Source organism: Pungitius pungitius, chromosome 16, assembly GCF_949316345.1.
Source record: "Pungitius pungitius chromosome 16, fPunPun2.1, whole genome shotgun sequence".
Classification (NCBI taxonomy): domain Eukaryota; kingdom Metazoa; phylum Chordata; class Actinopteri; order Perciformes; family Gasterosteidae; genus Pungitius; species Pungitius pungitius.
The window spans coordinates 18,185,568-18,207,132 of record NC_084915.1 but is presented as its reverse complement, the minus strand read 5'-3'; the positions used below and the strand labels follow the sequence as shown (position 1 = coordinate 18,207,132).

At 50.7% G+C, this 21,565-nt stretch overlaps 1 protein-coding gene across 2 annotated transcripts; it reads right to left on the bottom strand.

The window, feature by feature from the left end:
- Nucleotides 1-222: 222 nt before the first annotated feature.
- larp1 (La ribonucleoprotein 1, translational regulator) lies at nt 223-16,752 on the bottom strand. Of its 2 annotated transcripts, XM_037467026.2 has the most exons (21): nt 16,335-16,752; nt 12,263-12,327; nt 11,383-11,448; nt 8,789-8,860; nt 8,172-8,325; nt 6,990-7,124; nt 6,721-6,873; nt 6,421-6,583; nt 6,004-6,148; nt 5,320-5,494; nt 5,031-5,212; nt 4,841-4,927; nt 4,436-4,762; nt 3,651-3,774; nt 3,175-3,380; nt 2,979-3,085; nt 2,737-2,894; nt 2,481-2,625; nt 2,300-2,409; nt 2,088-2,215; nt 223-2,012 (listed from the first exon to the last, which is right to left on the bottom strand). In XM_037467026.2, exons 1-21 carry the CDS (start codon nt 16,669-16,671, stop codon nt 1,818-1,820), a joined length of 3,234 nt encoding a protein of 1,077 aa, XP_037322923.2. In that variant the 5' UTR covers nt 16,672-16,752; the 3' UTR covers nt 223-1,817. The 2 variants fall into 2 exon arrangements, with proteins under 2 accessions (XP_037322923.2, XP_037322924.2); XM_037467027.2 differs by lacking the exon at nt 8,789-8,860.
- Nucleotides 16,753-21,565: the final 4,813 nt, after the last annotated feature.

Here is a 21,565-nt window from a genome sequence, read left to right as displayed (position 1 = left end):
TTTTGTCAGTTTTTTTTTTCTTTATTAAAGGAAAAGCATAATTACTACAAATTACAAATAACACTAATAGCGAATCACATCAGCCTACAAAGCAGATATTATGAATATTAAATGTTATAATACAAGATCTTATTCAAGTATCTTACATATTTTTTTGTTCCTTTTTGCACGTTTTCATCTTTTTTTCCTCATTGCGGCCAAAGATCTAAACGTCCTTCTGGCTTTATGCTTTTGTCTTTTTTTTTCTTTTTTTCCTCCAATCTCCAGACTTTCAAAACCAGCCACGTTCCTCCTGGACCGCTAGCAGCAGGTCCGAGGTGCCCCCACCCCATTGTCAGGTGATCGATGGTGCTCTCACTACAGCAGAGCCCCCCCCCCCCCCCCCAAACGCCCAGAAGCTTAGTTTTTTTCGGAGGAAACGCCTCTTACATTTTGTTTAAACACTTTGAACGTGAGACGACGACAAGAAACAAGCTCAGCATCACGAAGAATTAAACGTTTTTAACTCGTGAGACGGAGTCCCGAAAATCCAAGTGAGTGTTTGTGTGTTAACAATGAAGTCCTTTAGGCATTTTAATGTTCTGAGGATTAAGATCTGAACATAATCAAAACTAAAAAAGGAAACCGGTTCTTGTGTCAGTTTTCCCTTTTGTGTTTCACTGACTGATCCAGATGGTTGTTTAAAAACACCTCCGTCCCCATGACGACACACACCTCCGTCCCCATGACGACACCAGCGCAGAAAAACACTGCAAATTAAAAAGCATTAAAAGATAAACCATGAGAGGTCAAAGCGTACGTTGACGTAAGGCAAATATAGAATCTGTCCTATAAACAATAACACAAGTATCAGGGCGCCTTGGGGGGGGGGCCTCAGATACAGATCCAACAGAAGTCCAGTTGTCCTCGTGTGTGTGTGTGTGTGTGTCCTCGTGTGTGTGTGTAGTCGTCTCTCACACACTGCTACGTCTGTACCTGCATGCGACCACAACCTGTGAAGAGTCCGTCCAGATGTGTGTGACCGAGCTCCAGTCAGGTGTCTGAGCGCCATGCCCCCCCCCCCCCCAATGCCTCCTCCCCCAGACAGCACATCTCCACCCAAAGCTCCACCCGAGACGGAGCTCAGTCACTTGTCAGCGTGGCTTCTTCAAGTAATCCAGGGGATGATTCCGGGATGGATGGATCGGGGGGGGGGGGGGGGGGGGTGTGTAACAGACCAGAATGACACTTGGAAGACAGTTCAGAGAAAGTGAGCGGAGAAAGCGAGAGTGGGGGGTTGTTTGCCCCCCCCCCCACCGATCCAGCGGCCTCTGCTGGAGAAAAGTGACCTTTCAGATGCTGTACAATGAGGTGAAGCTGAACACGCAGTAAACCATTAAAATAAGGCATGTGTCACTCGGAGGAAGTCTCCATCATCGGCTTCTTTTCATGACCCCCCCTGCCCCCCCCTCCAATGTTCAGCCGAAAAGCAAATAGAGACTTTATGGATGGGTTCAAACCGCTTTGGTCCGCTCGGCGCCGCCCAAGAATCCAGAAGTGAGAGACTTTTGAGGAGGGGGGGGGGTTCAAAATAAACAAATTTCCAAGGGTAGTAAATCACCACCCGACCGATATTAGATATAAAAAGAAATAAAAACCCTCCTGGTTTCTTTTGCCTCATCAAGACAAAAAAAAAGATCAAATCTTTGACAAACCGTCGTTCATCAAGTTCCTCGTTTCACATTCAAACGCTTTTGTAGGGGAGTAAAAAAAAAACAATCCGTTCTTGAGCTTGAGTGGAGACCCCCCCCCCGGCGCAGAGAGAACTGCCGCGTGAGTTATTTCAGTGTCTTGGCATTCGGGGCGGGGGCTTTTTGTCCAGCGGGTTTGGCGTCGTCCTTGGTCGGGGCGGGGGGGCCCTGGCCGCCGGGGGGGGCCGGGCTCAGGCCCCGGCCAGTGGGCTGGGAGGGGTTCCGGCGGCGAGCGTCCCCGCTGGACGAGTGTCGCCTGCGGCCTCCTTCCTCCATGGGGGGCTGCAGGGGGAGGGGCTCATTACACATGACTGTGGCACGTTGATGAACACATGAATAACAGCTGATCCCACTCACGTCGACCCTGAAGTCCTCCAGGCGCTTGAACTTGCTCAGACACTCCTGCAGCCTGGGCTCGATCTCCATGGTCTTGGCCTTGGAGTACTTGAGGAAGGCCCAGAACTTCTCCAGCCCATAAAGCTGGCCTGAGGAGGCAGAAGAGCCGTTAGCATTAACTCTGACATCAACAATCAAACGCACGCCACCTGGCGGCGTCACGTGGACCTCACCGGCCTCGTAGTCCTTCATCGTCTCCTCCTGGAAGTCCTTGAAGATGTCCGGCCTGAACTTCCTCTCCAGGCCGTAGCTGTAGTACCTGAAGAGGCACTCCAATCCGTACCTGCAACACCAGCAGTTAGACCACGTCACCTGAGGACACCCCCCCCCCCCCCCCTTCTGAGGCTCTCCTACCTGTATCCCTCCTTCCCGTCTTCCACCACCAGCTGCCTGAACTCCTCGTACATCTTCCTGTTAAAGTGATCCCGCAGGAAGAAGGACCAGAAGCGGAACAGCGTGTTCATCTCCTGCGATTGGCCAATTCCCAGCCGCTTCCTCTCTGTGATTGGTCGAGAGAGAGAGAGAGAGAGAGAGAGAGAGATGAAGCTTCCCTGGAGGCGTCACACCACCGTGTGTGTGTGTGTGTGTGTGTGTGTGTGTGTGTGTGTACCGTTGAGGCAGCGCCGGCGGTACTTGTGGTAAACGTGTTGCGTGAAGCCGTTCTCTTTGAGCAGCTCGTGTGACGGGTGCTGGAACTTGGGGAGGGACTGCGGGGTGCAGCCCACGTTGCCCAGGGCGGGGGTGCCCTCCGAGGGGCTGGCGGTGGAGCTGGGGAGGGAGAAAAAGATGGGATAAAAAAAAAAGAAGCCCAATGTTGCGACGTGACCTCGTGGACACAAAGCGAGGTCCCACCTGACGGAGGCGGTGCGGGACCGGTGCTCCCGGGAGTCCATGACCCAGCCCACGTGGCACTCCATGGGGGGGTTGGAGCTGTGTCGGGTCTTCCTCTTCCTCGGCGTCTGAGAGGAGGCAGAGAGACGCGTGTCACGTAAAAACAGAACGACACCCCCCCTCGTAAAACGGAGGCCCGCGTCGGCGGCCATCTTACCTTGGCGTCCACGGGGCGGCCCTCCTTCACCACGGGGTAGAAGCGCGGCGTCATGGTCTGGTCCTTCCGGTGGGGCGTTCGAGGTGTGCGGGGCGTCCGAGCGCTGCGGTAGTTGGGCGATTCGGGCACGGTGGTGGGCAGCGAGCGCGCCATGGAGGAGGGCTCGGGGGCGCCAAACAGCTTGTTCGCCAAAGCGTCTGTGGGGACTGGAGACGTGGGGGGGGGGGGGGGGGGGGGGGGAAATGATGTCACAAATAAACCACAGTTCTATCAACACAATGCTGAGAGACTGACCGCTTCATCTGGCTGGGGAGGGGCTTATCTCCATGGAAACAGATTTGTTTCATTATAAGAGAAACTAATGGCGGCCTCATGATATGTGCACCAGGTGTTGCATTATGGGTAGTTTTAAAGCCTCAAAAGGAGATGTGATGGCTCACAAAAGGAAGAGAATGAAAGATTTGGAGGCCTCTTACTCTGCTGGGGTTTGGGGGGGCCCGGAGGCACTTCCTGGTTGGGGTCGATCGGGGGTTCAGGGGTCAGGCAGTCGAACTGCTCGCGGCTGATCAGGTGGACCTTCTTGAAGTTCTCCACCTCTTGCTGTAAAACAAGTGACAGATTAAGAAGATGCGCACACACACACACACACACACACTCAGACTAAACAAACGGACCTGATCTGCAGAAACCTGGACATTGAGACGCAGCAGCAGAACATGGCCGCCAGAAACACCCTCTTCACCTTCATGCTGCCCCCCCCCAGTAGACTAAACAAGACTAATCACACAAGAGACCTTCTCCAGAGAGAGAGGCTCCTCGATGGCTCTCACTCACGCTCTGGTTCCACCGGGTGTCCTCGCGTCTCTGAGCGTCCATCTCGCCCCCCCCCCACTACGGGCCAGTCGGCTCGATCCCATCGACCCGGGGCCCGGTAGGTGGGGTTTATTTATAAACGCAACCCCCCCTCCGTCTCCCCCCTCCAAACCTGCTGTTCCACACGCTGCTGGACGAGTGCCGCCACAAAGAGCAGGACAATGCCTGAGGGACACAAAGACGCACGCGCCCCCCGCCCCCCCCGACCGTGTCGGGTCCAGAAGCGGCTCCACGCACGCTCGCCATCTGGTTTTAGGCAGAAAGCTCCAAAAAGGGGACAAAAGACACAGCGTGGAAGCTGTCAGAAGACTTATGTCCCCCACCAGAGGAGTCTACCCCCCCACCAGAGGAGTCTACCACCCCCCCCACCAGAGGAGTCTACCCTCACCTTGATGGTGGCGTACTCGGGCTCGTAGGTGTCGTCCCACAGGTCCTGCTCGTAGTAGAAGAGCCCGTCGTTGATGACCTTCACCAGCTCGGTGGACAGCTTGGAGCGGGAGGTGTGGTGTCCCGTGCGGTCCCCCCCCGGGTGCTTCCTCAGGTACGGCGGCGTCTGCGTCACGATGAGGATCTTGTTGACGTCGTGGTCGTCGATCTCGCCGTCCGTCTCCTCGTCCGACCAGTCCGTGAAGGTGTTGCGGCGCCCGTCGATCTGCTCCATCTCCTCGTCGAACATGAAGTCGAGCTCCTCGGGCTCGTCAGGCTCCGCCCCCTCCTGAGGAGGCCAAAGGTCATCAGCTGGAGCCACTTTTACACATCAACATTTTAACTGGACACATTTAATGACCAATACCTTATTCCCCGTGGTGGTGGGGGGGGGCGAGGAGCCGGGCTGAGGCACTGAGGCGTCGTCTTTCTCCTTCTGCTGCAACGAAGGGGCCTTCATTCGGAGGGGGGGGGGGGACAGAGATGTCAATAACATTTCATCTATATAGGCCCCTTTATATATACAACCAATCGGACATGGGGGGGGGGGGGGGCACCTTCTCTGCGCTGCCCTTGGGTCTGGCCGGCGAGGGGCGGGGCCTCTTCTTCACCTCGATCCAGCACTCTGAGTCGAGGTCGGGGAGGCTGGCGGAGAGGCCTTTGGGCATCGTCTTCAGGTTGGAGGCGTCCGGCTCCGCTTTGCTGCGCTGCCGGGCCGGCGTGGACGACCTGGGGGAGCCTGGGGGGGGGGGGGGGGGGGGGGACATGGGGGTTAACAGGATACAAAAGGCAGCGGGCCTTGGGGGTGTGTGTGTGTGTGTGTGGGGGGGGGGGGGGGGGGGTCACCTTGGGGCTCCTCGGCCGGCTGCCGGGGGACGAACTCGGGGCAGTTGATGAGCTGAGAGAAGTCGGTGTGCGGCTGGTCCAGCGTGGCGAGGCCCGGGAGGGGCCACTTCTCCGGCTCCACCTTCCGACGGATCTTCATGTCGATCACTTCCACCTCCTTGCTGTCCTTCAAAGACTGGGGGGGGGGGGGGGGGGGACAACACCTGTTAGTCTGTGCTAGCAGGAGCAGGTTTATAACCCTGATAACCAGATCAACATTTTGTTTGTGTAAAGGTATGTTAATTTCACTTAAGTGAGAAAATAAAATACTTTAAGAAAATAAAAAGACTTGATTATTATGGAATTGTACATTTGACTGGGAAGAATTTAGAACAATTACCAATCAGTCATGTGACCTTACTGGAACAGCTCTGGAAAGGAGGTGATTCAGTCACCACTCACGTGCCTTCTAGTTAGCCAGTTAGCTTAGCTTAGTTTACCACACGGACCGGGGGCCTTCAACACCTCATCAAGCTCACAGATTAACACCATATTAATTTGACCTGATGACCAGATGAGTCAACATGGCTCTCAGGCTTCACACCTTCCGGGATTGTATGATTTTGTCGTGTTTCTAAAGGTGGATTCATCCGCCGCGACGTTTGTGTCTCATCACTTGAACGACCCTCGTCCAGCGGCGCTCACCTCCATGATGACGTGGACGTCGGTGGTGAGGGCCTGGACCCGGTGGAAGCTGGCCACCAGAGCGATGGGCAGGAAGCCCTCCTGGTCCATCTTCCTCCGCAGGAAGAAGTCTCGCTCCAGGTTGTCCAGGCTGAAGTAGTACTCGCTGGGGACAAAGACAGGGTTCAGTTTCCATAGTTACGAGTCTCCCTCAATACAGCAAGACGTCCATTTAGAGAGAAACCCCATAAAGTGGGGGCTGTGTGGGGGGCGGGGCTACAGGCTGATTGACATAGGCCCTTCCGTGCTGAGATCAGAGTTGTGAAAGTTTCTCTCCATTGATGTTTAGTCAGAGAAGAGACATGAAGATCTCATCACCTCTACAGCACCTCCTCTCTACCCCCCCCCCACCCACCGAGCCCCCCCAGGTGAACTCACATCTGCCTCTTGATGTAGTCCTTCAGCATGTCCTGGTCGGCGGAGTAGAGGTCGCTGCTGCTCATGTTGTCGTAGTAGTAAGTCACCGCGGTGCCGAACTTCTGGGCCGAGGGCCCGTCCTTGGCGTCGTAGGACTTGTAGCTGTAGTGGTAGTCGTAGTGGCCTTAAGGGGGGGGGGTTATGATTACTTCAAAAGTCAAGTTCAAACTCAAGGAAAAGTGGTGGAAGAATGGAGACAGTAATAAAAGGGGGGGGGGGGCGCTGCAGCAAAAAAGCCATAGATCTTCATATTTCTCCTACCTCTTCCTCCTCTCCCGCCTCTTCCTCGTCCTCTTCCTCTGCCGCGGCCGCGGCCCCTGAACCCTCCCCGGAACGGCGCCCCCTCGCTCTTCACGCTGGACACCTCGTCGTGGTCGTCACGCCACTCCCGCTCGTACTTCTGACTGTGCCAGTCTGTGGGGGGGAGGGGGGAGACAATAATACTTTTAACTTCCTCAGTGAGCCGTCAAAGCAGAAGTCGTCTCAACAACCACTTCCTGCTGCTGAGTGACAGGGGGGGGGGGCCTGACCTCTGAGGTCGTTCCTTGCGTTGGGGGGCAGGCGGGGGGGCTCGTTCTGCCGGCTGTTGTTCCTGGAGGCCGAGCGCTCCCTGGGCCCCTCGGACTTCACCTCGATCATCAGCGGGACCCACTTGTGCTTGTTTCCTGTTGGGAGGAACGAGGCGTTCAGCCAAGGAGGAGCTTTCAGTGAGAAGATCCAAACTGACCTAATTCTTCCTGAAATTATCTGACATTCATATATATATATATTCTCCCCATAAATATTTTTACATGTATTTTTTTTAAAGATATGAGGTCCTTTGTGCTGCTCCTCTCATACAGTTTTGTAGTTTTTATCTTTTCAGTTCAAACCATATTGTTTAGAAGCTTTCCAGTTAAAGTTGGAAATAAAAGGAGACTGAACAGACAGTATTGTTTGTTACTTTCCTCCATGCGGCTCTAGTAATAAATGATGTCATATTCAACACTAGAGCCACCAGTGAGCATCCTGCTGCAGAACCTCAGCCGGCCTGCAGGGGGCACCAGGGACCTGCGGCTCAGAGCTCCATCCGTTTTAGGCGACGTGGCTCTGCAGCTGATGACTCAGCAGGTAAAAGGAGGCGGAGCAGAAGCTGCCGATTTGGGGCTTAAAATGAGACTTTTGATGTGAATGTCCGTCTGCTTCCGTGCTGAGATCAGAGCTGTGAAGGTTCTCATCGTTCATTCAGAGAAGAGACATGAAGATCTCATCACCTCTACAGCACGTCTGCAGCGGCACTCGCATGGATTTTAACAGCTGAAGTTGAATACGTTTATTTCAGCTGAAGTCTGTTACGTAAAAACACCACCAGGAGGAGGAGAGGTTCCTTCAGTCTGTGTCCAGAGCTGGAGATGAATACAGCGTGATGAAGAGGGACAGCAGTCACTGGAGGTTTCATTATATGGAACATGGAGGACGTTTAATTCCTTTTAATTCACTTTATTCTTCTATTATTGAGTGGGCTTGTGCGAACAGCTGGCCGTCACAATACAAACAACAACCTCCTCAAGGGGAGCAGCGTGGACTTTCATTCATGAAACCAGGAGGAACCCTATTTAAAGTGGAAGAGTCTGAGCAGACGAGACGGGTGTATGAACGGTGATTTATGGATGCTAATGTTAGCATGTGCTACCGATCATGTGTGTGTGTGTGTGTGTGGTGTGGGGGGTCACCTTTTTTCTTGGGTCCGTTCTTCTGCGAGTCGTCGTCCCCGTTCTTCTCCTCTCCGGAGTCGTCTGACTTGGCCTTCAGGTTCTCCTTGCTCTCCTCGTTGCTCTCCCTCTTCTCCTTCTTCACCGTCGGCGTCGACGTCATCTTCTTCGGACCCTGATGAGAGCAAGGAGGACAAAGTTCAGTCTAAAAGAACCACTCGTTAAAAAGGCGACAGAAGAACCTCCTCGGACAAAAACATCACTTCTTGTTTCAGCAAAGTGGAATCTGAAAACATTGAGTGGGTTAAAATGCACCAGATTACTGCACATAGCTTAGCATCATGCTAACTATAGAGCTCTGCTCAGTCTCCAAAGCAGAGCAGCTTAAGCATTTTATGTGTGTAATTATATCAAATGAAAGGTGTCAGGATCAACGGTCACCACGGAAACCGTCTCCTTATCTTCTTCCCAGAGACTAAAGCCAAACGGCTCCGTTTGAATAAACTCAGATGTCCTGGCAAATAAATGTTTGATTCCGATGGCAGACACACAAATGCATTTATGGATTTGATGGCTGTGTGATGGGCGCATTGATGATGTCACACCGAGCCAACGAGCTTCCTTTGACTAAAACTTACGGTGAGTCTCCACGAGTCTCTGACCTGCCTGACAGGCGGCGGGCAGGACTCTGTGCGCGTCACCGCCTCGACCTGAAGAGAGGAGGGAAGGGCAGTTTAGAGGAGACAATGAGGTGGAGCGTGATGCGCGCAGACACACACACACACAGACACACACCTTTTCCCCTGAGAAGGTGACAAACAACAAAGGTAAATAGTTCAGTTGGAGGATTCCAGTTTCTATTTAATCAGCTCACAAAACATTGTCTTCCGTATCTGATGAGTCAGCAGGAGGCAAACTGTCCATCTGGCATTTAAAATGAAATAAAGTGTGAAAAAGATTATATTCTCCCCACTTTGCCTCCGAGCACTTGCAGGAAGTAAGAGAATAATTTATTAAAAAGACAAATACTGGATAATAAATAAGGTTTTCTCCTTATGTACCTATAGATGAACAATAAAACCTTTATGATGGGAATTCATTTACTTTAAGAGGAGCACCTCACATCATGCATCAAAAACTTCAGCTTCTGATTTAGAGCCTTTAGGTCACATGACCCACAGCCCCCACCCAAGAACAGGAGAAGCAGGGCTGATCCAGCGGTGGCATGTTGAGGGATCCCTAAAAGGACATCCCTTCCCAGGCCTCCGTCACACCCCATAACTACACCCCCCCTCCCCAAGTTATTCCTGGCTCTTATGACCCACATTTTACTGCTTGGGACAAGAGATACCCCCCCCCCAGTCACTAAAATAGGGGAGGTTACCAGGGCCCTCCCAGTGACACGATCGCTCCATGATCAGGAATAGAAAGCTGCTCAGGGGGGGCGATTGATTACTGCTGCTGTAACAAGACCCGGGGGGGGCAGGGTGCTGGAGGATCCCGACTCTGGAGCTTACAGCCCCCAAGGGGGCCATTACTATACTTACATTTCTTTAACAAACTTGTAACATCCAAGTGTGTGTTTGTTTATATGGAATCAAATTGTATACAAAAAGTTATGCAGTAACACGTAAGCAGCTGTGTAGTGACCAGCAGGGGGCGACTCCTCTGCTCCCATAGACGTCTATGAGGAAATGACTCTACTTCTGTGTAGTGACCAGCAGGGGGCGACTCCTCTGCTCACATAGACGTCTATGAGGAAATGACTCTACTTCTGTGTAGTGACCAGCACGGGGCGACTCTTCTGCTCCCATAGACGTCTATGAGGAAATGACTCTACTTCTGTGTAGTGACCAGCAGGGGGCGACTCCTCTGCTCCCATAGACGTCTATGAGGAAATGACTCTACTTCTGTGTAGTGACCAGCAGGGGGCGACTCCTCTGCTCACATAGACGTCTATGAGGAAATGACTCTACTTCTGTGTAGTGACCAGCACGGGGCGACTCTTCTGCTCCCATAGACGTCTATGAGGAAATGACTCTACTTCTGTGTAGTGACCAGCAGGGGGCGACTCTTCTGCTCCCATAAACGTCTATGAGGAAATGACTCTACTTCTGTGTAGTGACCAGCAGGGGGCGACTCCTCTGCTCCCATAGACGTCTATGAGGAAATGACTCTACTTCTGTGTAGTGACCAGCAGGGGGCGACTCCTCTGCTCCCATAGACGTCTATGAGGAAATGACTACTTCTGTGTAGTGACCAGCACGGGGCGACTCTTCTGCTCCCATAGACGTCTATGAGGAAATGACTCTACTTCTGTGTAGTGACCAGCAGGGGGCGACTCCTCTGCTCCCATAGACGTCTATGAGGAAATGACTCTACTTCTGTGTAGTGACCAGCAGGGGGCGACTCCTCTGCTCCCATAGACGTCTATGAGGAAATGACTCTACTTCTGTGTAGTGACCAGCAGGGGGCGACTCCTCTGCTCCCATAGACGTCTATGAGGAAATGACTCTACTTCTGTGTAGTGACCAGCAGGGGGCGACTCCTCTGCTCCCATAGACGTCTATGAGGAAATGACTCTACTTCTGTGTAGTGACCAGCAGGGGGCGACTCCTCTGCTCCCATAGACGTCTATGAGGAAATGACTACTTCTGTGTAGTGACCAGCAGGGGGCGACTCCTCTGCTCCCATAGACGTCTATGAGGAGATGACTCTACTTCTGTGTAGTGACCAACAGGGGGCGACTCCTCTGCTCCCATAGACGTCTATGAGGAAATGACTACTTCTGTGTAGTGACCAGCAGGGGGCGACTCCTCTGCTCCCATAGACGTCTATGAGGAGATGACTCTACTTCTGTGTAGTGACCAACAGGGGGCGACTCCTCTGCTCCCATAGACGTCTATGAGGAGATGACTCTACTTCTGTGTAGTGACCAACAGGGGTCTCAGTCTCTAGTTTCAAGTCTTCGAGCATGTGACGTAAACGCCCCTTTGAGTCAGCGTCGCCCCCGACTACGTCATTGTAACTACGTCACTTGGGGATTGGACAAAGCATCCGTTGCTCCGCCCCCTTTGCCGCTTCCGTGCTGAGATCAGAGTTGTGAAAGATTCTCTCCATTGATGTTCAGTCAGAGAAGAGACATGAAGATCTCATCACCTCTACAGCACGTCTGCAGCTCCCTTCTGAGTTGATCTGCTTTGAATGAGTGAACAATGGGACAAACACTCACCTGCAGGTCTTTAGTTGCGATCTCCCCAGGTGTCGGCCAGCTGTTGGCGTCGCCGAAGTCTCCGACCTGAAGAGAAAAGACGTTAAAAGAAAACAAAGGCGGGATTAGCGGGAGTCTGAGAGGAATCGATCGGAGGTTCCCCTCCAGCTGGAGGGTGAATGAGTGGAACACGAGTGTCTCTGGATGTCACTCACGCTACGATCTGATTGGTGCTCAACAGCCAAAACACACAACAGAGGAGCTCAAATTCATTCAGATTCAAATGTCAACCATCACGTTCTCCATCACAATGACACACGATGTGAAAGCGCCCGTCTCACAGACAAACAGGTAAACAAAGCAGCAGGTAAACGTCCAGAAAAAGGAGACTGTTCTAATCCAGTAAACTTTGATTTGAACGTGTTCATTTTAGTTTTTAATTCTTCTCAAACACTCAGAGGATGAGCTCCAGTTGCAGCTCTACTAGGATCTACTTCCGGTTTCCATCTTTTAAACCTTCAGGTCCGTCCGTTTGCATTCCAGGAGGCGTGAAGGCAGGTTTATACGCCGCCCGAGGCATGCTGGGTAAATACCTGAGCTGCCGCAGCTGCCTTTGACTTCTCAGCCCTTGATTACGTGTATAAATACTATAAACGTTATGTCGCTAAATGCAGCCATTTAATTTTCACGGAACACGTAAAGAAGTGTTCAACATTGATCCGACATGCAGATGAAGACACTCCGGCCCCCAAAGTAAAACTACTAAAAAGGTGAATGCGATCTGTTAAGACTTAAAGAAATAAACGCTCTCCTCAGAGGTCTCTTGCTTTAATGCGCCTCTCACTCCCTCAATGGGGTCATTGGATGTTCATAGGTGAAAGGTCATGGAGCAGAACGTTACCTTTCCTCCTCGCCGGGCTTTGGGGGGGTTCCCCGCTCTCACCACCTTGGCCGGCCCGCTGGACTCTGGAGACAGAAAGATGGGTTTAAACGTTTCAGTTTAAAACCAGAAACTGCAGAACCACAAAACAATCACAAGTTGAATAAGTCACTCATTAAATCAAGGACTAAGCGCGTCAGAGCAATAATAAATAAACAGTAAAGTGAACAGATATCGTTTTAACCTCTCGTTTCGCTGCCGATGAAACGCCACTAAAAATAATGTGGCGTTCAGGTACAGAAACACTTTATAAACGCACATCATCCGGCTCGAGTTGGACAAAAAGATAACGGAATAATTGAGCCGCTGCTGGGTGATCTCCCTGAGGAAGAGGAGGGAGGAAGATGCAGAGAAATTCAACTCAAAAGAATGTTTTTTAAAAAGTTGGCAACTGAATCATTGCCACTATGGAAAAACTACAACATCCTCCTTCAGTTGTGATGATTTATTCTCCTTCTGGCTGCAAACAGGCGGAACAGAAGAGTTTCTTTTCGTAAATCGAGTTGCTGGCATTGTGTCAGTCAGCTGATCGCTTCGAGGCGCCGTTCCCCTCAGGCGATAAAAAAACCAAAAGTGAAACCTTAGTTTTTTTGATTCCAGATGTAACACATCTAAAATAAATACTTTGATGAAGCAAATACATTAGTTTTCAAACCAAAGCATCAATCCAAACGCCATTAAAATCTAACTTTATGATTATAGAGTTTGACCTGACAGGCAGGCGCCACGGTGCGCCTACAGCACGCCGCCGATAACGTGTCGAGTTCCCCAAAAGCCGAAGATGGGTCGGGCGTTGAGTCACGAGGTCGAACATCACAAAGCATACAAAGGAATTACACTGAATAATCCTCTTGAGAAGAGTTAAACCGAAGGAAGAGTCCCCACACGCAGCGCTGGGTGTGGACGCACATGACGCCACACAATCACACAGCGGCCAGAACCGTACCGAGGAGGCGGTTAGGAGATCAGAAGGTAGGCAAGGTGAAAACAAACAGGTGATCCGTCCCCACACGGCGATCTGAGCAGTCAAATCGGTCGGGACCGGCGGCTCAGTGACACGCCTCCAACGCCACGCCTCCAACGGGGAGCAAAAGAACACGCCTCTGAAGCGAAGAAGGCTGAGGACGCACCTCCAATGGGGACGGCCCAAGAGGACAACACCCCGCAGAGGGGATGAGCCGCTATCAGCGAGTCCAGGCGCAACAATCGGAGAGATAAAGCCACTAGAAGGGCCACCCTAGCACGCTGTGTGTGTGGGGTCTTACTTAGAAAAAACGATACTGTGATGCTTTGAAACGCCCAAGTCACAATTCAAGACCTTTAACCCCTCGATGAGTCACAAACAGGAACATTCCTTTGGGCTAAAAGCTTCCGATTTCCCTTATAATTAACAATAAGGTTTGAATGAAGGTCCGATTCTCACGAAGGAGAAACCCTGTCACTACACGGTTCTCTCTCTCGGTGACGCCTCGCCCGCCGTGTCGTGATCAATGAGGCAGCGTCCCTTTAAAGGTCGTTCAGCCAAAACGTACGTTAGAATCATCTGAAACCACAGATTCTTCGGACATACGTTTACGGCCGCTTACACAAGAACACACACTGGTTCTCTTGTTCTGAGGCGATGGATTGAAACAAGAGGAAAAGCGCTGTTAAACACCCCCCCGATTACCTTAAATCGACCACTCAGAGGAACTGAGCCCGCTTGTCTGGGAGATTAAATTGTATAAAAAAATGTTTAAATGATGGAGCGTAAACCTCTAAAGATGGACTTTTAGTTTCACTGGAACACACAAAAGTCACATGACCACTGAGGAGACAGGAAGTAGTTTCACACGCCCCAGGTTGCGTGGCCTGATGACATCAGAGTCGTTACACTGGGACGGTTTACGTCTCCTTGCTGTAAGTATGTTGCACGTTTACTACACAAATGAGGCCACTTTTCAAAAGGCAAAACAACATCAGGCTTCGTCAGTTATCTCAAATGATTCCTCTTAAGTTGGAGGGTTCGAGGGTCAAAGGTCAGGGTCATACAGGAGAGTTTGTCCGTCCGTGTGACAGCCTTTCTTGATATTGCCATCACTCTTGAAAAAGATCCATTGGATCCTGAGAACCAGCAGGCGGGCCGTGCCGCTCAGCTGGCGTTGTTATCCTGGAGGAGAGGTCACGGCCTCGCTGAAGGACGCGCTGAGCACACAGGGCAGATTACAGAGCCCTCCATCGGCTCCAGACACCTTTGAGGGGGGTAAAAACATCTGCGGTCTTTTTAAAGTAATCTTTGACACAATGGGCTCGGTTCCGTGACGGAAAAACGTGTTCTTTTTTTGGCCAGTGACACGTGATGGTGAATACACAAAGTTTACCATCTGAGAAGGAGCCCGACAAACCATACATACGCTAAATTCTCCACTAGATGGTTTTAGAGGGAGAAAAAACAACAACAAACCACACATGTATACTGAATTGTCCACTGAAGGCCTGTACAGTCTGTGCCTGGGTTCACAAAGTCCACATCGGCAGCGGGCAAACACGACAATGCAAATCGCTGACAGGCCGTTGTGACCTGACCCTGCAAAGTGGACACGGTTCTATAACACACACACACACACACACACACACACACACACACACACACACACACACACACACACACACACACACACACACACACACACACACACACACACACACACACACACACACACACACACACACACACACACACACACACACACACACACACACACACACACACACACACACACACACACACACACACACACGAAACCCCGTTGCATTACTCCAGACTCCAGGACCATCACACGTAACACCTCCGCACAATCGATGAAGATGGCGTATATGATCACATGCCTCTCATCCAACACCCACGTGTACATCTCATAGCAAAGATAACGTTTCATCGACTAAGGCGTGCAGAAGCCACGGTGACTCTAGCACAGCTCAGCCGCTTAGCTCTCGTGCTAACGGTCGCTAGCCGGGCGAGCGCGCATCCCGGAGCCCTGACAACGTCCACGCGACCCGACATCCGGGGTTTAAACCACCAAATAAACTGCCTCGCGCGTGGGCTCTCTGATCGGGAAATGGATATTAAATCCGAGTGGATGATTAGCCAGCTAGCTAGGCTAGTTAACTGTTAGCTAGCTAAGCTAGCAGCGCCCCATGCCTCTCTCGGGGAACACGTGGAGTGGACACGTGACGCCCCACAACAAGCCTGCTCATTCTTAAACAAGAGATTAAACAATCAGATGTTTCGTGTTCTTTGTGATCTTTAAAGTCGCGTTTATTTGTTTAAGCCGACGTTTTCTGCCAAAGCACAGCTGGCGATCGGGTCGTTAGCTAACGCCCGAGGGGGAGGGCTCGGCGACGCAGTAGGCCAAAAAAAGGACTCTTCGTGCTATTGTTAGCCGGCTAACACGAGCTAAAGCTAGCTACCGTATCACAGCCGCGACAAACTCGTGGCTCCTTTTACGTTCTTATAATGGATGACGTGGGTGGGTGTTCCGAAAACACGCTAACAGTAGCTTGTTAGAGGTTGGGGGGTTGAAAGTGACAGAGGAAGAACGAACATTTGTGTTTAAAGCCGCTGCACATGCCTACAGTTTCTTGCACTTAGGGCACATTAAATGGTGGTAGTACAGATGTTAGCAAAGTTTATTAAAGAGTCCGTAAAACAGGGTGTGCAGCCACCGCCCTGGTGTGTGTGACACACCATTATTTGGAAATAATGTGGTGCATTTATCTAAAGGGTCTAGTCCCTCATGGCTGCTCACATCCAGGAATAGCCCCACCGGGGGAGGAGGTCTTTCACCCCGAACAGCCTGCAGAGAGCGAACCTGCACGCCGGGCACGTTCGTGCACTTTCTTAGTTACTAGCTAAATACAACGCCATTTGACCCCCTCCGCGTTACACACGTGACAGCTGCTCGGTCGTCTCCCCTGCGACCACACCTGGCCGGGGAGACACAACACTGACAGCCAGTTACACGAGGACGGATCCACACGTAAAGGTACGCACCGTGGTGTGCTTGCCCGTTGACGCTGACCACGGTGACCGCGTTCATCTTCTTGGTCCACGGGTTCACCTTGGGCGGGGGGGCTTCGGTGAACTCCTTTCGGCCTTTTCCGCCGTCCTCGTTCGGCTTGCCGTCCTCCTCCTCCTCCTCCCCCCGGTTGGAGGTCCGCTCCTGCGGTTCGGGGGTCCCTCCCAGCCCGGGGCTGCTGCCGTCGCTCCCCGGCTCGGCGACACCCGCCGTCCGCCGCTCGAGCCCCCCCTCGTCTTCCTCCTCTTCCTCCTCCTCAGCCTTCTTCGCCAGCGGGTTGCCGGGCAGGAGAGCCTCCACCTGAGTGGCCATTTCCCACCGCCGTCTTTCTTCCCCCTTCAGGATTACCAGTCCTCTTCACGCTCACACGCAACCCCACCCCCCCTCCCCCTCCCCCTTCTCCTCCACCACCACCACCACCTTCCACCGGGCCCGACTTCGCCTTCAATTTCACGGGAAACGCGGCGTTGTTTCGGCGGGGGTTCGCCGCCCGGACCGAGAGACCTCCGGCGGGAGACGACGACGACGTAAACCGCGGTCAAAAACAAAGAAAAAACGTGTCCCAGGGCCTCGCAGGACTACAACGGTATCTCCGCCAGCAGCAGCAATATGGATGATCCCCACCACGCGATGCAGGGGCACGCGCACGTACTGGGAGGGGGAGTAGCCACGTAAAGACGGGAGCGCGCCTCCGGTCGAGGTGCCGCGTTCACGTGCTTGCTCGCCGTCCAGACTTCCGAAAATCTGCTAAGCACTGGAATGGAGAAGAGATCATTTTGTCTCCGGTTAGGGGATTGTCTTAATTTAATTATACGTTTGAAAGCGAATCAAAAGTTTTAAGGGTAGTTACATTATTAATCCTACACGGGGAATCTTGTTTTCTTCTATTTACCAGTTAAAAACACAACAGCGTAGAAACAGTGTGTCCATGCACATCCATGTCACATCACATAAACTTTGAAAAACTAAGCCACATTAGTCACATTAGTCATTGAATTTAGACCTTAAAAGCAGTTGCACACATTCACTACACGTGTGGTCACGTTGGTTTTCATGTTATACCGGTTGAAGAATTAAAAAGTGTAAAAATACTTGTGAATTTTAAATGGTGCAGCAGAATGTACTTTAGGTGTCAACGTTTACTCATAATGTACCATATTAAGTATAGTTTTTTGTTGAGTAAATAATAATGTAAGATTATCATCACTAACAAGCACCATTTTAATGCTGGAGCTTTTTTTTAAAGGTGTAGTTTTTTAAACGCCATAATCTGCAATATATTTATTACTGTCAAATAAATATGCTCCAAACACCTTTTTGATTCGAAGTAATCATGTGTTTAAAATGCAACCACCAGAAACAAGTAATACAAATAAAACAAGTAGATGGAAACATATTTCATTTATTTCACCTCCCCCCGCATTTTCTTGCTTACTCACTGTAGTCATGACGATGGATAAGATGTTACCGATGGGCCTGAACGCAGCGCGAATCCCCCACGATGACGTCATCTCGACCTCTGAACGCGTCGTCACTTCGCCGCATTCAAAGCGTCTGTAGTTTCTTTACGAAACGTTGTGCGGGCGACTCTACGCCCCCCCCCCCTCCCCCCGGATGGGTTTCTATAGTAAAGTGCTGCAAGAAGCACTGCCACCCCCCCTGCCCCGCCCCTCCATGCTATCGTTACAGAAGTTTGTGGCTCACGCCGTTTGTTTCACATGTTTCACCACAACAGCGTGTGCGTGTACGTGTACATGTGCGTGTGCTGCGTTCAGGGACACCCGCCGTGTCGCTCAAAGGGCCCTTGTTTCAGTCTGGGTGGTTTATTGTAGAATAACCGAGTGGACCGTGTGCCTCTGGCAGGGCTGAAATGTAGACAGTACACTTACAGTATGAATTAACGAAGTCTACTTTGTGTAGGTGTCATGAAGCGTCATATTTGTGCTCCATAACGGATACAAACTTCCTGCTTCATCTCCTTTAAAATATTACAGCATCTTTTTGAATCCGTGTCATGTAGATCCAGCCAGGCAGGTCTTTGTAAGTAATTTCAAAACGACTCCTCTGCTCCCATAGACGTCTATGAGGAAATGACTCTACTTCTGTGTAGTGACCAGCAGGGGGCGACTCCTCTGCTCCCATAGACGTCTATGAGGAAATGACTCTACTTCTGTGTAGTGACCAGCAGGGGGCGACTCCTCTGCTCCCATAGACGTCTATGAGGAAATGACTCTACTTCTCTCTTGATTTATTCCCTCAGTAAACATTGTAAACATGAGTTTATGGTCTCAGTCTCTAGTTTCAAGTCTTCTTCAATGCAGCATGATGTTCATTTAGTAGATTATGGTTTGGATGCTTTAGGGCGGAGCTACACGCTGATTGACAGGTCTCTGCCCTTGTCCGCTTTGGTTTTTGGTCACCAGCTTTAACCATTTCAAAGTGTGTCTGTACTGTGTCTGTGGATGTAAACGGGGACATTTGAGGACACCCATGGACATGTCACATGGAGACAAAAAGAATCCTCACTCATTCAGATCCCTGGCAGACGTTTGTGGGCTCATGAGCAGCTGCAGTCTTCAAGGCCGTTCACACTGAAAAAACCTGTTTCCCTGTGAATGACCCACGTGTCGACTCTGCAGCGCACGTTCACCTTGTGTCATGCGTGTCATGCGTGTCACATGTGTCCTGTCGCCTGTCGCTAACAAGACGGGATGGGAAACAGGAAGACGACATCAAACTGTATTAAAAGAAGTGCTTACACACACAGGGTCCCTCTGCGAGGCCTTCAGGGCCTGTGGGACTAAACCACGTCACGGCTGCATTGCTGGGGAGGGCGCGGCGTCCTCTGGGAGGAGCCGTGCTTGAAGGATGACGGGTGGTGGGGGAGGAGGGGGGGGGCAGCTCCCTCGTACCTGTGCGACGACTCACGGGAAGTAAGGCGGGACGCACACTTGTGTTTGGACGTCTATAAATAGGACGTTTCTCTCGTCATCGGAGACTCCTTCGTTCAGAAGGTGTGAAGCACCTTTCTGCTCAGATCTGAAGTTTAAAAGACAAACTCAGATGATCATCCGTCAAAGAACCCGTTTCGGTATCTTTGTGCTGCTTTTGTTTCGGTTGGTTGCTGGTTTGTTTCTGCTCTGAGCCAGCACATCAAGGTGGGGTCGGGTGGGGTCGGGTGGGGTTAGGAAAGCGCGTTGTGGCTCCTGAGACAGACCCCACCCAACCCATTAAGGCTTTAAGTCACCAATAAACAAGAAGAAGTATTTAGCACAACAAAGAGGAACAAACACCGAGAGAGAATAAAACATGGAGTCACTTTATGGTTGTTATGATCTTCTATCATTTCTATAACAAGCAGCACATGGATGTGGTTTATTAGAGAATAAAAAAACACTCTGTTGTGTCTTTTTATTCATTCCATCTCGGTTATTATCACACACACTGTACCCGGAGGGGAGGGGTGGGGGGGGGGGCACGGGATGTAAAAGGACGACATGTAAAGCTCGGCCCTTTTGTCCCTGAGCACCAGGATGAAATCAGTGGTCAGCAGCTGGTCAGCAGATCACAGCTGAAAGCCCCCCAGTGAGGGATCTGCCCCGTAAGCAACACGGCCTCTGAGGGGGGGGGTCACCAGGTGGGAGCCTCTGAAACGCTTCCAGTGTGTGCTACTTTTACATTATGTCAACACCAGAAAGAAAGATGTTTTATTTAAATTAACTGGTATTTTAAAACATTTTACATTTAATGAGAAAGATGCATGAAGTCAACAATCATTTTAATAGGAATAATAACGCAATTAATATAATAATAACAGAGTGTTCGTATGATAATGTGTGTGTTTATAATAATTATAATAATAATACTACATATGCTTTAAAGAAATGGAATAAATATCAGTAAAATAAAGATATAAAATATTTTTTAACATTTAACATTTACACATTACTGGAATAATTAAAATAATCAGTTAAATACAACATGTACGATGATATGTTTCCTTTTAGAGGGAAATCACCACAAGCAATAATCACATTTTCTTTTAATTCCATTTAATAAAAGTAGTAAATGGAAAAAATGAATGAGCTCTGTCTCTTTAATCGTCCTCTGATGAACCAGGTCACATGGCCCCATGTCATCTGATCATTAGGGTCAAAGGTCACAGACACCGGGACAGGGACAGCAAAACTCTCCGCACTGACACACGTCCACTGTCCCGTCTGTCCACGCTGACCCGTCTGTCCACACTGAGCCTCATTTTACTTTTATTTGTTGTAGATCCATGATTTTAATCAATTTTAAACAAATAAACAGATAAAGGAAATGCGACAATCCTGTGATCTCATGTTTGTGACTTTCTGGGGAACCTGAAGCTACAGTTCACACTTTAAACTTCCCATTCAATAAAACTCCTTTAATCCATTGGAATGCGTCGGTTAAGCAACGCTGACTCGTCATAATCTCACAGTCAAAAGTTCTTGTTCAATCCGCTGTTCTTTTGACACGTTTCTTGAGGTTGTGACAGAGTCTCACTCAGGGATTTCTGTAGTGAGCTCCGGGGTTGCAGCAGCGTGCTCCGTCTTGCAAAGAATCTATTTCAAAACCCCCCCCCACACACACACTCACACACACTCACACACCCTCACATATTGCAATGGGTAACAGCACCTCACACACAGGCTGCTACTGTACCTGGAGGCAGGATCTTATGCTTCTTCTGCAGGAAAGCTTAGTTCAGAGGTGACTTACAGGTGTATTTGTTAGTTTCTCACATCTCGAGGTAGACATGGACACAAGCTCCACATGTTGGATGACCGTGTCACTGGTTCCTTCTTCTGTTCTTCTTTTTGTTTGTTGCCTAAACTGACCCTTTATCTTAGTTCAGCTCAAGAAAAACCCAACCCCCCCATTATCTGGAGCGAAGCAGCAATGGGGGGCCTCAGGCCTGAAGCCAGCAGATACTGGTGCTGGTGTGTCACTGCAGAAGAACCAGGCTGGGTTCATGGAGAAGATCCTCACCGTCAGGAGGATCTGCAGTTCTCCACTTTGTCCTGGTTGTCTAACTAATATTTACCCGTTGAAAGGTTGCATGAAGCCGGCTGGTCACACAGGGATGTGCCGCCACCTGGTGGCGACGTGCGGCTCCATCACGAGATCAACCGTGTTCACGTTGCGAGTACGAGAGCCGGCCGGAACGCCCCCGCAG

Coding starts and splice junctions, on each gene's coding strand:
- larp1 (XM_037467026.2), bottom strand. CDS start 16,671: ATGGCCACTCAGGTGGAGGCTCTCCTGCCCGGCAACCCGCTGGCGAAG. Junction 8,861..11,382: donor TCGCAACTAAAGACCTGCAG/GTGAGTGTTTGT, acceptor TCCTCTCTTCAG/GTCGAGGCGGTGACGCGCAC. Junction 2,895..2,978: donor TCCCGCACCGCCTCCGTCAG/GTGGGACCTCGC, acceptor CTCCCTCCCCAG/CTCCACCGCCAGCCCCTCGG.